At 44.7% G+C, this 16,812-nt stretch overlaps 1 protein-coding gene across 2 annotated transcripts in view; it reads right to left on the reverse strand.

Annotated features, from left to right (window-relative positions):
• Window positions 1–16,513, reverse strand: part of LOC138758564 (TLC domain-containing protein 4-B-like) — a 34,302-nt gene extending 17,789 nt beyond the window's left edge. The window contains exons 1-2 of one of the 2 annotated variants that reach the window (XM_069927662.1): window positions 16,442–16,513; window positions 757–914 (exon numbers count right to left, since the gene is read on the reverse strand). In XM_069927662.1, the coding sequence (XP_069783763.1) occupies window positions 757–899 (143 nt within the window). In that variant the 5' untranslated portion in view covers window positions 900–914; window positions 16,442–16,513. Of the gene's footprint in view, window positions 1–756; window positions 915–1,253; window positions 1,348–16,441 lie in introns of those variants that run through there. The other variant, XM_069927663.1, reaches the window with a different exon arrangement.
• Between the last annotated feature and the right edge of the window lie 299 nt (window positions 16,514–16,812).

Raw genomic sequence — 16,812 nt, forward strand, 5'->3', positions numbered from 1 at the left:
CTAAAGAAGAAACAGGAAGGGTTGAGGAGGGAGGGAGGGAGGGACTAGCACCAGGCTGCGGACAGCCGGAGATCGGCTGAAGGGGTACCATGCATCAGGATCAGGATGTAAGAGGGTGCCGAGGACTTCCTAATTGTGTCGGAGGATCAGATCTGGAGCTCGGGTTGCCGATAGTTTGCACTAAAGTCTGTATGGTTGCGGGAGCTCTGGAGGCTAATCCATGGACACTCAGTGACTCCAAAGGGACTCTCTTTTGCTTCTCTTTCTCTGACTATAAGGGACATTGAGCAATTTCTGCTGATGGCGAAACTTTGCCTTATGGTAGATGAGAGGAAATTTCGTGTGATATTATAGTTTTTGTTTTATTACATGACAATAAAAATAATCTTGATCTGCTGAGTTCCTGCATCTTCTCATTGTTAGCTTTACATTCCAGATGACTGAAGGAAGAACAGAAATTATGGGGATTTCTAGCCACAATCTACTAGTCCTCCCTGGATATGGGATAGTGTTAAATGCAGACAGCCAAATTAACCCATGGTTATTAACTGGGAAGGAGCAAGTCCAGAATTGAAAAAAAAATCCAGATCTTGCAGGTCATGTGCATTTACATTCGCAGACATGTGGGAGTTCACCTGGAGACCTGGAGTAGCTGTCGCAGACAAATAAGGACTAACAAAATCAGCCAGAGAAGATGGACCCTTGATAATCTATCTGGACCTTTGCATTGCCTCGCAGAGTGCAGGGATCAAGTACCTGGAGTGCCATTCCGTTTTCTGTGCCTGCTGCAGGTTTCTGTATCCCCGGCTGAGGAGAGCCGAGAGGCGCGGAGTAATCAGGTGAAAGAGAATCTGGAAGAGGAAGAAACTGCCAACAACCACCAAATAGGATCCGTCCATTCCTGCAGGACACTCCTGAGGGAAGAGGCACAACTCAGAGCAATGAAACAGGGGAAGTCTGCAGATGCTGGGATTGTGGTAAAAACACACAGTAAATGCTGGAGGAACTCAGCTGGTCTCGCAGCGTCCAGAGGAGGTAAAGGTACATTATCCTTTAAAGGAGGTAAAGATATCAGCGAAAAAAAACAGGAAGTCATCTGAAAAATAAAACTGGTCCTGCCTTTATTCAGATACCTTCCTTTGTTTTTGCTGAAGGGGTCAGGCCTAAAACATTAGTAATATATCTTTACCTCCTATGGACACTGCGAGACCGGCAATAAACAATATGCCAAGCACTCCACATGGCCTACTCACAATTCGGAGAGATGTTGACGATGTTGAAGGTCCGTGCTCTTCAGCCTCAGCTGCTGCACTGGAACTCTGGGAGGATGATAATACTAACCCCACCTGATCACTGCATTAAATAGAAAAGTTTTGTTCCCACAGTTTTAAAATTAATCCTGATTTCTGTTTGAAAACTGAAGCATAAGCCTTGTCCAGCCTAGCCTCAGATTACTACCGTATATTCTGGTATAACAGTCGACTCTGCCCCCTCCCATTTTGGCAAAAGAATTGCGTGTTTTGTGTATGACCCATGCCCATCCGAGCTCCCGACACTCCAAAGCGGACTCACCCAGTCATCTTAGCTCCTGACACTTTGAATGACGTAGGTACTTACTGTGGTCAAAAGTAGTACACCCCAGCCCCCCAAATTTGACCTGAAAAATTGGTCCCAAAACTCGACAATACTTTTGAATTTTTTATGAATATTTTCCCCTCAGATGTATGATTTACTTAAAAGTCAACACCCTCCCAATTTGACCCGAAAAATTGGCCTAAAAAGCTCAACTATTACACGAGTAAATATGATAGCTCAGAGATCCCGAGAGCCACTGAAAACACTGACCTCTTCCAAAATCCCACAGTGCCCAATCCAACAATCATATAACCATTTACAGTACAGAAACAAGCCAGTTCGGCCCTACTAGTCCATGCTGACCATCTTCTCCCACCTAGTCCCACCGACCCGCATTTGGTCCATAACCCTCAGCACCTCCCCTGTCCACATACCTATCCAATCTTTCCTTGAACATTAACATTGATCTCGCTTCTACCACCTCTGCCGGAAGTTCATTCCATACCCCCACCACCCTCTGTGTGAAGAAATACCCCCTTATGTTTCCCCTTTTACTCTCAATCCATGTCCTCTTGTTTGAATCTCCCCCACTCTCAATGGAAAAAGGCTATCCACATTGACTATCTTTCCCCCCATAATTTTGAATACCTCTATCAAATTACCCCTGAATCTTCCACGCTCCAGGGAATAAAGTCCCAGCCTGCTCAACCTTTCCATGTAACTCAAACCCTGAAACCCCGGTAACATTCTTGTAAACCTCCTCTGCACTCTCTCTATTCTGTTTATATCCTTCCTGTAATTCGGCAACCAAAACTGCACACAGTATTACAAATTTGGCCTCACCAGTGTCTTATACAATTTCAACATAACATCCCAACTCCTGTATTCTATACTCTGATTTATGAAAGCCCACATACTGAATGTCTTCTTTACCACTTTCAGGGAATTATGTACCATGACTCCTAAATCCCTTTGTTCTTCTGCACTCCTCAATTGTCTTCAATTTAATGTGTATAATCTATTTTGATAAGTCCAACCAAAATGTAGCATCTCACATTTATCAGTATTAAATTCCATCTGCCATCTTTCAGCCCACTTCTCTAACTGTCCTATATCACCCCGTAAGCTTTGATAATCTTCCTCGCTGTCCACAATACTGCCAACTTTGTATCATCTGCAACTTTACTTATCCAATTTGCCACCCTATCATCTAAATCGTTAATATATGACAAACAGCACTGGACCCAGTACCGATCCCTGAGGCACTCCACTCGTCACCAGACTCCAATTCGACAAACAATTTTCCACCACAACTCTCTAGCATCTCACATCTAACCATTTCATTACTTCATCATTAATACCTAATGCTTCCACCTTTAACCTCTTATGGGGAACCTTGTCAAAAGCCTTACTAAAGTCCAAATAGACAACATCCACTGCCTTCTCTTCATCGACCTTTTTAGTAACGTCTTTGAAAAAATCTATAAGATTTGTTTAAGATGATCTACCACGTTCAAAACCACGCTAACTACTCGGAATCAATCCCAGTCTTTCCAAATAGTTGTATATACAACTAGGAACACTTTCCATTAATTTACCTACCACCGACGCAGACTTACAGGTCTATAATTACCAGGTTTACTTTTGGGTCCTTTTTTGAACAGCAGAACAACATGAGCCACCCTCCAGTCCCATGTCACTTCCCCCATGGCCAGGTCATTTTAAATATTTCTGTCAATGCTCCCACTCTATGTTCATTAACCTCCATTAAGGTCCTAGGGAATATTATGTCAACTTGCAAAAACAAAAGTCATTCTCAGCACATTACATCAAATTCTTCAAAGACTGGGCATTTGCACATTCAAACCATCATCCCCTGGGTAAAGGATGCAAGGGTACTTGCATTCCCAGCAGCAGTGTGACAGGAGATGAATTACTGGTTTTTCCCGGGGTCACACACAGAATTAGACATCCAGAACCGCTGAAAGACCATCAATTCTGCAAAAAATGCACTTTTGACTGCCTGGAACTTGTTGGTCTTCCAGCACACAGAGTTGTCAGTGAGAAAATGTTGCCGAGTGGCACATTCCAGGCTGTAGGACACACTGAGGCTTGATGCAGCCAATGTGAGGACGCTGTGGGGAAAGACCACGATCTAGAGACTTCCTATTACCGGGAACTGAGGGCCTGAGACTGAGAAGAAGCTCCTCAAGCAGTGGAGGGAGGACTATCGACAAGGTGGAACAGTGGTGGCAATGGCTTAAATAGGGCGGCATGGTTGATGTAGCGGTTAGCGCAACACCTTTACAATCAGGACTGGAGTCGGGTTCGAATCCCACGCTGCCTGTGAGTATGTACATTTTCCCTGTGACTGTGTGGGTTTCCTCCCACTGGGGGTGTGTTGGTTAATGGGATGTAAATTGAGCTGCACAGACTCATGGGCCGAAATGGCCTGTTACCATGCTGTATGTTTAAATTAAAAAATTTACATTTAAAAAGTGACTGTAACAATGTACAGTGATGGGGATGTATAGATACAACACGAAGGATGCAAAGAGATATTCATTCTTTTACACACTGATATTATTAATTTACACTCTGAGAAACACATGAACACACGCATGTAAACACGAGAGGCCATTTGACCTCTGATTCTTGCCTCACACTCTATAAGGTTATTAACCTTTACCTCCGCAATAGTTCCTTGCGCCGACCAAATTTCCTTGATACCCTGAACATTCAAGTACACATCCTGCAGTGCTGCTTTGAATATAATTGATTGGGCTGCTGCTCTTTTCCTCATCTCAGTCCTTATCCCGCCAGTTCCAGACATCCCAACCAGTTTTTTAATGTTTTAAAAAATTTAGACATGCAATGCAATAACAGGCCCTTCTGGCCCACAAGCCAGTGCTCCCCAAATACACCAATTAACCAACAATCCCTGGATGAGTGGGAGGTAGCCCGAGCAGTCACGGGAGAACACACAAATTCCTTACAGGTAACACCAGATTTAAACCCAGGTCATTAGCGCTGTAATAGCATCACCCTCATCACAATGCTAAACTGTGCCGCCATTTCAATGTCCCCCCTCTCATTCTGTTGTGCATCAGGCCGCTTTATCTCTTCTCTGGAGAACAACCATCCCAGGAATTAATCCTGTGAAACTTTGCTGCAAGTATGACATTCCTTAGATCAATATTCCAGCTGTCAGCTCACCAATTTTTACTCTTGCATTCAAATCTACTTGCGATAAAAGACTACCCAACTACTTGCTGTAATCACACACTAACTTTAAGTGATTGCTGCTCAAGGATACCTAGTTCCCTTTGAACTCTAACAGAGCAGGAATCACCCTCCTCTGGCTGAAGAAATGTCTCCTCATCTCTGTTCTAAAGGATGTCCTTTTATTCTGAGGATATGCCCTCAGGTCCTACACTATCCTGCAGATGGCAGTGCTACTGTTACTACTGCAATGTGGCCACAGACCATCAGTGCATCTACGCAGGGTCCTACTGTCTGGCCGCCCGCTTGACTTTCTTGGGTAGGTTTAAAGGCCTGTAGAACAGAGGCGGCAGCATTTAAAAAAAATTGAAGACCCTTGTCAATCTGTATTCAAGTCTATGGTGTCTACCTTTGTTGCCAGATGTGGAGGGCTACAGATGCCGAAGAATCAGTGGATCAGAGCCGGGAAACAGAGTGGGGGTGTAAAATGGCCTTTGGTTGTTTGAAAACAAACACAAATACAGCCGCACAAACTTTTAAACACTTTGCAAAGCGTGAGAACTCCATTACAGCAAGAAGCGCTGCTATTAGTAGCTAATCACACCCCAAGAGACTCCTTGTGGCTTATAAATCATATATTTTAATGCCTTCAGACCCCGAGGATTCGAGAACATTCAAACAGACTGCTCCATAAAAGAGCAGGTTGTACCGCTTTAATCCGGCATTGGGACCAGGCCATTGCCGGACCATAGAAGATGCCGTAAAACAGAAATTGGCCCCTAAGGGAACTCCCAATGACTTCCTAAGGGCTAAAATACAGTTGGGTTGTACCATTGGAGGTCTTAATAAACACTATAGTTTAACAGCACATTTCTTTACTCACATTCAGCTACTGGGTCACATATTGATATGATGTGTCTTACTGCACACGCACGACTCTCAAGTGTGATGTGGCTCTTACAGTGTTAGTGTTCCTGCTCTAGTATAAAATAGTCCCAGGTTTCCTCAGTATACAACATCCCTCCTTCTTAAGAAAAAAAATTATTAAAATTTTATCATTACTGCTTCTTTATCTGCAATTAAGAATTAACTATTCTATTTACACATTTGTGGTTCTATATTCTCTTCAGCATAATTACACTGGTGGTAGGATATTGCTTCTCCGCCTCATAGACCTTGTTCTAACTGTGGTTCTGCGGTTCTCCTGCTTCTTGCTGTGCAGTCCTTGCGATGTTGTTGGTTGGGATTTCACCTCGTGTTCTGGGCGAATATGGGCCCTGCTTCATCTCAGCTGCCTGCCAGATTCTGTCTCCATGATGTATGACCTTGGTGTCTCAGCTTCTCTAACAATCTTTGCTGGACTCCAGGTTTTTAATCACTGGCTCTTGAACATGCACATGCTGGCCTGTGAAGACTTTGTAATGTTTATATATGTTTGTTATAATGTTGACAACTTTCCTCTTATTTCCTCTTGGTCGTCTGGTGGTTAAATTTTGCTTGGCAGGGTTGTTTTGTACTTTCTGCCATTCAGAAGCTCTGTCAGGGACTTCATGTTGGTCCTCAAGGGTGTTGCTCACAGTGACAGAAGAGCAATGTAAGAGTCTTCCTTTGACTCTCGACACTTACTGAGAGTGGATTTAATTGTCTGTACATGCCTCTCAATTAATCCATGGCCCTTGGGGTAATGTGGTGATGATATAGTGATGGTGAACCCATATTCTGCAGCTGTTTCTCTGAACTTATGCAATGTAAATTGGGTCCCATCGTAACATATGACTTGTTCGGGTCTCCCCTGTTCCGTGAAAAGCGCTCGTACTGCAACAGTGATGGTCGGTGCTTTCAAGCCTTTCACTTTCCTGATGAAGGGGAATTTGGAGTAGTAGCAGGATCTAATGAGATACTACTCTTGGTTTTCTATGAATAGGTCTGCTCCCACAGTGTGCCATGGCTTGGCGGGTATTTCAGCGGGAATCATCTCTACCTTTTGTTGTGTATTTCTGGCATGCTGGACATGTAGCCACCATTTTTTCAATGTCCTTACACATGCCTATCCAGAAAACTGCTGACTTTGCATTTCTCCATTCCCATGTGGCCTTGGTGTATTTTCTGAAGATTTTTTTTTGCATTGTCTCTGGTATTATCAGCTGAGACTCTGCCAGCAGTACACCGTTGTCCAGGGATATGTATTGTAGGCTGCACCTGTTCTATCCTTTCTGGCCATCCCTGTATCATCTGCTGCAAGAGTAGCTGCAGCACCTTGTCCTTTGTAGTTTCTCCTTTAATCGGGTTTAGTTTGTTACGGGTCATACTGATGAGGTGATGTACCTTGATCTCCATGTCTTTCATTTCGTAATTTTATTTTGGGGAAAGACGTGACAAGGAATCGGCGAGCACCACTCCCTTCCCTGGCCTGTACTTCATTGGAGTTGGAGGTATAGCCTCTGTAACCTGGCTGGTGCCTTGCTTAGGTTCTTTTTCTAGATGTGTTGCAGTGGGCAATGATCACTCTCTACCACAAACTGTCTCCCATAGAGGAATTTGTGGAATTTTTCACATCCATATACAACTGCCAACAGCTCCCTTTCGATATTGGCGTATGTTCTCAGGGCTTTTGAAGCAAAGGCTATCAGTTTTCCTTCCTGAACCAATGATCCCCAAAGGCCTCTGATGGAAGCGTCTACTTGTAATGTGACAGCTTTTATTCTGTCATGGTAGCTCAGTTCTATTTCTCTAAAGACCACTTCCTTAAGCTTGTCGAAATGTTGTTGATGCAATGATAACCACTGAAACTCCACATCCTCTTTCAGCAACTCTCTGAGGTTGGCTGTGTGGTCTGACATGTGTGGGGTGAAGGAACTCATGTATTGCACCAGGTCAAGGAAGCTTCTTAGTTCCTTTTTGTCCTTTGGGTGTCCCATTTCAGCAATAGCTGTTACTTCTCTGGGCTTGGCCTGGCTCCATGAGGTGTGTACAACATTCTGAAGAATTGGCTCTCCTTCTCCTTAATGATGCATTTGTCTGCATTGAGTTTGATGCCGGCCCCTCTTGTTCTCTTCATGCCTTCGTGTAGGTGAAGATCGTGGGTTTTCTCGTCTCCACTGAAGACCTGAATGTCGTCTACGATGCCAACAGTGCCCTTGCATCCCCTGTAGGTCTCATCCATCTCTTGCAGGAAGATACCTTGGCTCACCTTTAGGCCAAAAGGTAGTCGAAGGAACTTGTACTGGTCGAATGGAGTTTTGAACGTTGGGAGCAGTGTCCATGCTTCATCCAGTTTCACGTTCCAATACCAATTCTTTGCATCTAGCTTGCTAAAGATTTTGGATCCTGCTAGTTCAGAAGTGATGTCTTCCAGCGTTGATGTTGGATAGTGACCTCTTTTGATTGCTTGGTTTAAGTCTTTGGGATCCAGGCATATCCCCAGGTGGCCATTCGGTTTTTGCTTCATTACAATGGAATTAATCCAGTCAGTTGGCTCAACCACCTTCACTATCATTCGTTTTTCTTTCATATCTTCGAGCTCCTGTTTCAGGAGCGCCTTTGTTTCAACTCTGTTGACACCTTCCGTGGAGCATGGACTATTGGTTTGCATTCTGGGTCTATGGTTTTGTGGTATTCAAAGCACCAACTGTGTCATCAAAGCATTCAGGGTACATGCCCTCCCTTGTTTGTGATTAGAGGGCGTTGCTCAAGCAGGATGTTGCTACTGATCCTCTTGGATATTTTCTTCTCCCCGATCTCATTGTTACAGAGATTATCTGACGGGACCGTCTGAGTGGGAGGACGTTGCTTTGTGATCCAGTATCCAACTTTATTTTCAAGTTAAATATTGTTGGCTTGTTTACAATCTTTCTTTTCACTTGGATCGTGGTGTGCAATTCACTTTTTTCTCCCTTCCCTTTCTTGGATGTCTCATGGAGGAGTATTGTTTTGATATCGAGTATCAGTGTGTCGGAGTCACTGCTGTCACATCCCTCGACGTGGTGTACTTTCCTTCTGTATTCTTGTTTTCTCTCTCTTTTAGTGTCAGACCTACAGATCTTCTTTTCCCAGTGATTTGCCTTCCCACAGGTCCTGCACTTCGAACCACACGCAAGGCATTTCCTGTGGTCATTGAAGGGGTGTAGCCTGCCGCACCACTAAGAGTTCTCAGATGTCTGCAGCTTTCTCTGTGTCATTGACCCTTTTATCATTGTGCTACATGTTGGCCTGCATGGAGAGGGATTGCATTTGCCTCCTAATGACCTCAAAGGCCCCAGCTGCATCTACGGCATCTGCTAGTTTCAAGCATCTTTTCCTATGAGAGCTCTCTGTACTTCAGGATGAGCGTTTCCCAATCAGAACTGAACAGAATACTGCTGGTGTGGTCTCACCAGAGATTTGTGGAGTTTCAACATGAACTCTCAACTCCTGAACTCAATCCAAGATTCAATTTATTGTCATGTAATTAAAAAGCATCACATTGTAACAGCCATTCGCAGCTCCCCCACGGGACCTTCCAAAATGAAGGACAAACGCCACGATCCAGCAGCGCTGCCCTCCAATTGGCCATAACCAAAAGAGCTTAACTGGCCTATCAGGGAAAGCGGATCACAAACACACTAATCAGTGCTGAGAGGGTTTTGACCACGCCCCTCAGCTTGAGAATAAAAGCAAGGCTGTGAGCCCAATAAAGCGCAGTGTGTTAACTCCACTCAACTGGGTTCGTGTTGTTCTTTTTGGGAACAGTGTGTTCTTTCTGGAGCTAACCTGCCTGCAGATATAACTTCTCCTGCACTATAGGCTTTGCAGAGACATAGCTTGTAGCAGTGAGCTACAATATTACATGAAATTGCTTTAGTCTGCGGTAAGGCAGGCAGATTTGCCATCAGCAGAAATTGCCTGAAGTGCCTCTTACAGTCAAAAAGAGAAATCCCCCCCCCCCACCAATTCACTTTCAGCACCCCACAGCCTCCACAGCAACACAGAGTCTAGATCAAACCATCCGCAACCCAAGGTCACAATCTGAACTTCCAATACAATTAAGAACCCTTCAGCGCCCTCGACACCCTCTCGCATCTCGGACCTGATACCTGGTACTCCTTCAGCCAGTCTCCAGCAGTCTGCAGTCCGTGTGTGTTCCTCGCCTCGAGTCACCAACAGCCACACGTGTGGTTCCTACAGCCACAAAAGCCCTCAATAGCTTGCTGTCACGAATCAGGGAATCAGACAAGATCCTCACAATGGAACTGAAGATCCAGAATGAACTGTGCCTTCCCCTGAGAATTTCCTGTATAGTTAGAAAACTGGCACCTAACGAGAATAAGTTTATTGTCATCCACAGAAGTACAATGTACAGATGCCCCAAAATTCTCAGTTAAAAAAAAGCATTACACTAATTACTGTGGAGAACAATAAAAGATAGATAATAGGTATTCACAGTTACAGTCGAGTCAGGAAAAAAAGTGGTGTTTCAATAGTGCAGATATGTCCTTTTGAGGTGTCAGAAGCTTCTGGTAAGGCTAGTAGGGGAAGGTTCAAGAGCTTGATACATACAGTATATACCACAGTGACAAGAGTAGCTCAGAGGTTAGGCATCCTATGGCAAGTGACTCATCTCCTAACACTAAGGCTTCTCCACCATCCATTAGGCACATATTAAGGTGCTTGATGGAATGCTTTCAACTTGCCTGGATGAGTACCCAGGCAATATCTCTCAAGAAGCCTGACATCATTCAATGCAAAACACCTCAGTGAACAAACACTCCCCTCAGCCAACAGTGCACAGTAGCTGGAGTGTGCAACATGTACAAAAAAAAGAGCTACTCTGACATCATACCAAGATGAACACAGGATTCTACCTACAGGCTCTACTCCAAACTGCACACCCTCCTGACTTGGAAATGCATCCCAAGTCCCTTATTCGCAATGGCTACAATGGCCCCTAACAGGGCTACTCATCAGAAGGATTAAAACAAGGATGCCTCTAAAGGTTGATCAGAGATGTGGGTGTCTGGAATGCCTTGCCAGGAGTGGTGGTGGGGGCTGAAACACTGGGGGCATTTAAGAGACTCTTAGACACACGAATGAAATAAAAATTGAGGTTAATGGGATAGGGAGGGTTTAATACTTTTGATGAAGTAATATACAGGTTGGCACAAGATCGAGGGCCAAAGGGCCTGTACTGTGCAGTATTGTTCTATGTTCCCTCCCATTCCATCCATGCACCTATCCCAGTTTCTCTTAAATGATTAAGTACAACCCGGATCCACCACCGCCGCTGAGTGAAGAAGTTCCCCCTTAATGTTCCATTTAAACATATAACATAATAGTACAAATGGGCCCTTCAGCCCTCAATGTTGCATGGACCTATATATTAAATACCCCTAATGATTCGCGTCCTCCACCACAAAAGGCTTTCCAGGCCCCCGCAACTCTGTGCTTAAAAAAAAACCGCCCCTGATGTCTCCCCTAAATTTTCCTCCACTCACTTTGTTCAGATGTCCCCTGGTATTTGAGAAAAAGATGCTGGCTGTCTACCTCATCTATGCCTCTCAGAACCTTGTAGACCTCTATTAAGTCACCTCTTATTCTTCTTTGCGCCAAAGAGAAAAGTCCTAGCTCTGCCAGCTTTGCCTCATAAGTCTTATTTTCCAATCCAGGCAACATCCTGGTAAATCTCCTCCACAGCTTCCTATAATGAGGTGACTAGAAATGAGCACAATACTCTAAGTATGGTCTCATCAAAGATTTATATGAATGAAGCCCAGCATCCCATAGGCCTTCTCAACTATCCTATTAATTTGTACAGCAACCTTGAGAGATATATGGATTTGGACCCAAGATCCCTCTGTCCATCCACACTGTTGAGTGTCCAACCATTAACCCTGTACTCAGCCTTTAGACTTCATCTTCCAAAATACATCACCTCACATTTATCCGGATTGAACTCCACCTTCCTCATTTCTGCCCAACTCTGCATCCTGTCCATATCCTTTTGTAATCTACGACAACCTTCAACATGATACACAACTCCGCCAACCTTCATATAATCCACAAACACTAACCCATCCTTCTGCCTCTTCATCTAGGTCAGAGGTTCTCAACATTTTTCTTTCCACTCACATATCACTTTAAGTAATCCTATGGCTCATGACTTTCTGAAGGCGGACCTTGTCAAATGCCTTACCAAAATCCACATAGACCACATCTACCACCTTACCCTCATCAATTTTCTTTGTTACCTCCTCAAAAACGTCAATTAGGCTCATGAGGCATGACCGATGCTGACTATCCCGGTGTAGACTGTACTTCTCCAAATGCTTATAAATTCTGCCTTTAAGAATCCTCTCCACTAGTTTGCACACCACTAACATAAAACTCACTGGTCTATAATTCCCAGGATTCTCACTATTACCTTTTTATAAACAAGGACCATTCTTCAATCCTCCGGCACCTCCCCTGTGCCCAAGGAGGACACAAAGATTAATAGCTGAGCCCCAGCTATCTCTTTCCTCCCTTCCCGCAGCAGCATGGGGTTTATCAATCCTATTTTTTTTCTAAGAAGATACAGCATTTCCTCTTTCCCAATCTCAATGAGGTCCAACGCACAAACTTGTTCTATTCTGACTTAACCATGATGAAGGTCCTTTTTTCTGGTGAACACTGAAGCAAAGTATTAATTTAGGACCCCCCTCAACCTCTGCTTCCATGCACATGTTGCCTCCCTTATCCTTTAGCGGCCCCACCTTCATCCTCATCATCCTTCTGTTCTTCACGTGCACATAGAACGCCTTGGGGTTCTCCTTAATCCTACTTGCCAAGGCTTTCTCATGACCCCTTTGAGGTCTCCCAAGTCCTTTCTTAAGCTCCTTCCTGGCTACCATATACTTCTCATGAGCCCTTCCTCTTTCCTGCTTCCTATATCTAACGAATGCTTCCTTCTTCCTCTTAAGTAGCTGCTCTATTTGTTTTCTTAACCACAGTTACCTTTTCTTACCTTTTCCCTGTCCCAGTGGGACAAACCTATACCGAACACAGCATAAATAGTCCCTAAACCTCCTCCACTTTAACCTGTGCTTTCTCCTGTGAAGAGGTTTCCAATTTTATCTTGCACGATCCTGCCTCATCCCATCATAATTAGCCCTCCACCAATTAAACACTTTCCCATTTTGTATGCGTTTGTCCTTGTCCATAGCTATGCTAGAGCTCAGGGAGTTATGGTCACTCTTCACCAAAATTCCGCCCCCCCCCCCTCACCGATAGATCTGCCACCTAACCAGATTTATTACCCAGTATTAGATCCAGTAAGGCCTCTCCTCTCGTCGGTTGGTCCGTACACTGTGTCAGGAGACACCTAACACCATCTATTTCTCTTGCAGTCAGGAAGTGCCAGTCAACATTAGGGAAGCTGAAATCTCCCATAACAACAACCTGTAATTTCTGCACCATTCCAAAATCTGCCGGTTTTTATTTTCCTCAGTGTCCCAAGGGCTATTTGGGGGCCTATATACTACTCCCAGTAAAATGATTTCTCTCTTCCTATTTCTGACTTCCAGCCACGCCAACCCATTAGACTCTTTGCAGTGTCCTCCCTTTCTATAGTCGTGATACTATCCATGAACCCCCCCACCTTTACCTCCCATCCTATTCCTTTTAAAACACTTATCCTGCCCTTCTGCCAGCCAAGTCTCTGTTATGGCCACAACATCGTAGTTCCACGTACTGATCCACGTTCTAAGTATTATTCCTATTACTCCTTGCTTTGAAATAGAACACATTTCAAACCTTCTGATGACATTTATGCTCCTTCCCCTGTCTGTTCTTATTCACAAACTCAGATCATGCTTTGGACCATCTATCCTAATCTCTGCACTCACATTCTGGCTCCCAACCCCCTGCCAAATTAGTTTAAACTCTCCCCAACAGCTCTAGCAAACCTGTATGCCAGGATATTGGTCCCTTTCCAGTTCAGGTCCAGCCCATCCTTGTTGTACAGGTTAGACCTTCCCCAGCAATGACCCACAAATACAAACCACTGCCCCCCTGCACCAATTCTTCAGTCATGCATTCATCGGCACAATTCCCTGTTCCTACCCTCACTGGCACGTGGCATAGGCAGCAATCCCGAGATTACTAGCCTTGAGGTCCTGCTTTTCAGTTTCTTTCCTAATGCCCTATACTTCCTTCTTTGATCTATGTCATTGGCCCTCACATGGATCACGATATCCAGCTGCTCCCCCTCCCGCTTGAGAATGCAGTGGACTCGATCAGAGACGTCCCTGACCCTGGCACCTGAGAGGCAACATACCAACCGGGTGCCTCGATTTCATTCACAGAACTTCCTGTTTGCCTAACCAACAAATTCCCAATCACCACCACTCTCCCCTCCCCCAGCCCTTCCGTTCTCAGCTGAATGGCCAGACTCTGCGCCAGAGATGAGACCACCACAACTTTACCTGGTAGATCATCTCCCCCAACAGTTTCCAAAATGGTATACTTATTGTTGAGGGAATCGGCCACAGGGGTGCTCTGCACTGCCTGCCTATTCCCCATCCTTCTCCTTACAGTCACCCAGTTACTTGCCTCCTGACCTTTGGGGACGAATGTCTCCCTGAAGCTTCTGTCTATCACTGTCTCCAGTTCCCTAACTGGGTTTCCCAGGAGCTGGATGTACCTCTTGCAGATGTAATCATCAGGGACAATTGTGCTGTCCCAAATTTCTCACATCCGACATTCAGAGGATTCCACTGCCCGATCTGCTGTCTCCATTAACTATTCTTTGTTTAAATGCAAGGATCTTACCTGATCTTAGCTTACCTGCAAGAAGCTGGTCCTCAGCCTCTTGATCCTTTGGCTTGAGAGGCTGAGGACGAACTTCTTACAGGGCTACTCACTCACTGGCTTGGGCTTCTTTTTGGCTAGAGCTCATTGGCCAATGGAGAGATTCAGGAGCACTTACCACTAATTAATTGCTTGGAAACTGCTCGCTTTGCCTCTTGTTCTCACAGCCCTTGACAAGATTCATTTTTTCACCATTCACCCTCAACCCACGTTCTTGTCTCCAACAACCTTAGTGGAAAAACCCTGCTTGCATTGATCCTATCTGTAACCCTCAGAATATTGGACAAATCACTGATACTCCAGAGAATAAAGCACTAACCCATTCGACCTTTCCCTATAACTCAGCTCAAGTTCTAGCAGGAGACATCCTTGTAAATTATCTGTGCAGTCTTTCAATCATATTGATATATTTCCTGCAGGTAGGTGACCAAAATGATACTAAATTCTCCAAATTTAGCCTTACCAATGACTGATGCAGCTTCACCATGACAATTCAACTCATTACCCAATACATCTATTTATGAAATATGCCAAAAGCTCTTTACAATCACACACATGTACACAATGTGTGTATATATATCTATCTATATCTCTATCTATCTATACCTCCTTGGACTGAAAGACCCAGCAGAGGATAGTGAAATCAGCAGAAAAGATTATTGGGGGCTTTCTTCAAACCACGACGGACATTACAACACTTCATGCAGGCAAAAGGCAACAAACATTGTGAAGGACTCCACACATCCCTTATGTAAACTGTTCTCCCTTTTGTCATCTGATAGAGGTACCGTAGCACTCAGGCCCTAACATCCAGATTGGGCAACAGCATTTTTCCCCTCTCACATCATCAGGCTTTTGAATTCCCAGGACATTTGGGGATAGGGTACCACGGATTTTACAGTTTACATCTTAATATCTTAATGTGTTTAAACTTCTATTCTAACTTGTATTATGTAAATAAGCTCCGTGGTCCTGGAGAAATGCTATCTTGTCTTAACTGTGCGAGCACGATATGAACGATAAATAAAGGTGACTTGACGTGATCTATTTAAATCTATCTATCTATCAAAGGGCAGAAGAACCCTCTCGTAGGGTCAATGGCCATCTAGCAAACATGTGCCATCAAGTGTGGAAATGTCATCCCTTGCATCGAAGCAGAGTCTGGCCATCCAGTACAACAGAACGTCACCCGGCCTTCTTGGGCCTCACCATGCCACTGGATCTGGGAGGGGATGTTAAGAGGGTGGGTCTAGAACTGTGCAGCCCCATTCACGTGCACACTGTTCCTTTCTGTGGAGTGGGGTATCCTCATCTCAAACCCCACAAATTGACTGAAAGGAACCATCATCATCCTATAGGATGGATAGCCAGAAAATTTTTTTATGTATAAATCTATGCATACACACACACACATATATATATATACACACACGTATACATACACACATGTACACACATGTCTATACACATGTATATACACACATGTCTATACACATATATATATATATACACATGTATACACACATATGTATACACACATATACACACATACATGTATACACACACACACTTATGTATACACACATACACACACATATGTATAAACTCACATATATACACACATATATATACACACCTATACATAACGTATGTGTTCGCCTTATTTACTGTTGACCCTATTTCAGCCCTTGTTTCCTGCAGTCCTGAACTGATTAATTTCCCTGCCTTTTCCCCATAGAATCTCCTTGTCCGCAGCCAGAAGCTGCTGTCTCCTGCCTCCCCAACTCCTCTCCTCCACATACCGGCTCCACCTTCCACTTACACTCAGATGTGACAGATTCCCACACACTCAGCGCCGCCTCATCATCAAACTGACAGTCACCCGGAAGCCGTGACATGCGTTTCCGGACTCCCCGCGCTGCTCACCAGGCGCTGCAGTACCCCCGCGCCACCAGCAAGGGAGCAGCGGCCCCGGGCTCGGAGTTCTCCGGAGAGGTGCAGTAATGCCTAGTCGGCAGCGGCGGCGCGGGAGTGCAAAGCCACGTCAGCAGCGAGTGAAGGGCAGTAGTAACCGCGCGTAACCAGTAGGGGGAGAAGCGGAGAGATGCTGCGCCATGCGAGTCACCCGAGAGATGCAGTAACCGCTAGTCACCAGCAGTAGCGTGTTAGAGCAAAGCCACGTCATCAGCGAGC

The sequence above is a fragment of the Narcine bancroftii genome, chromosome 3, assembly GCF_036971445.1.
Source record: "Narcine bancroftii isolate sNarBan1 chromosome 3, sNarBan1.hap1, whole genome shotgun sequence".
Classification (NCBI taxonomy): Eukaryota; Metazoa; Chordata; class Chondrichthyes; order Torpediniformes; family Narcinidae; genus Narcine; species Narcine bancroftii.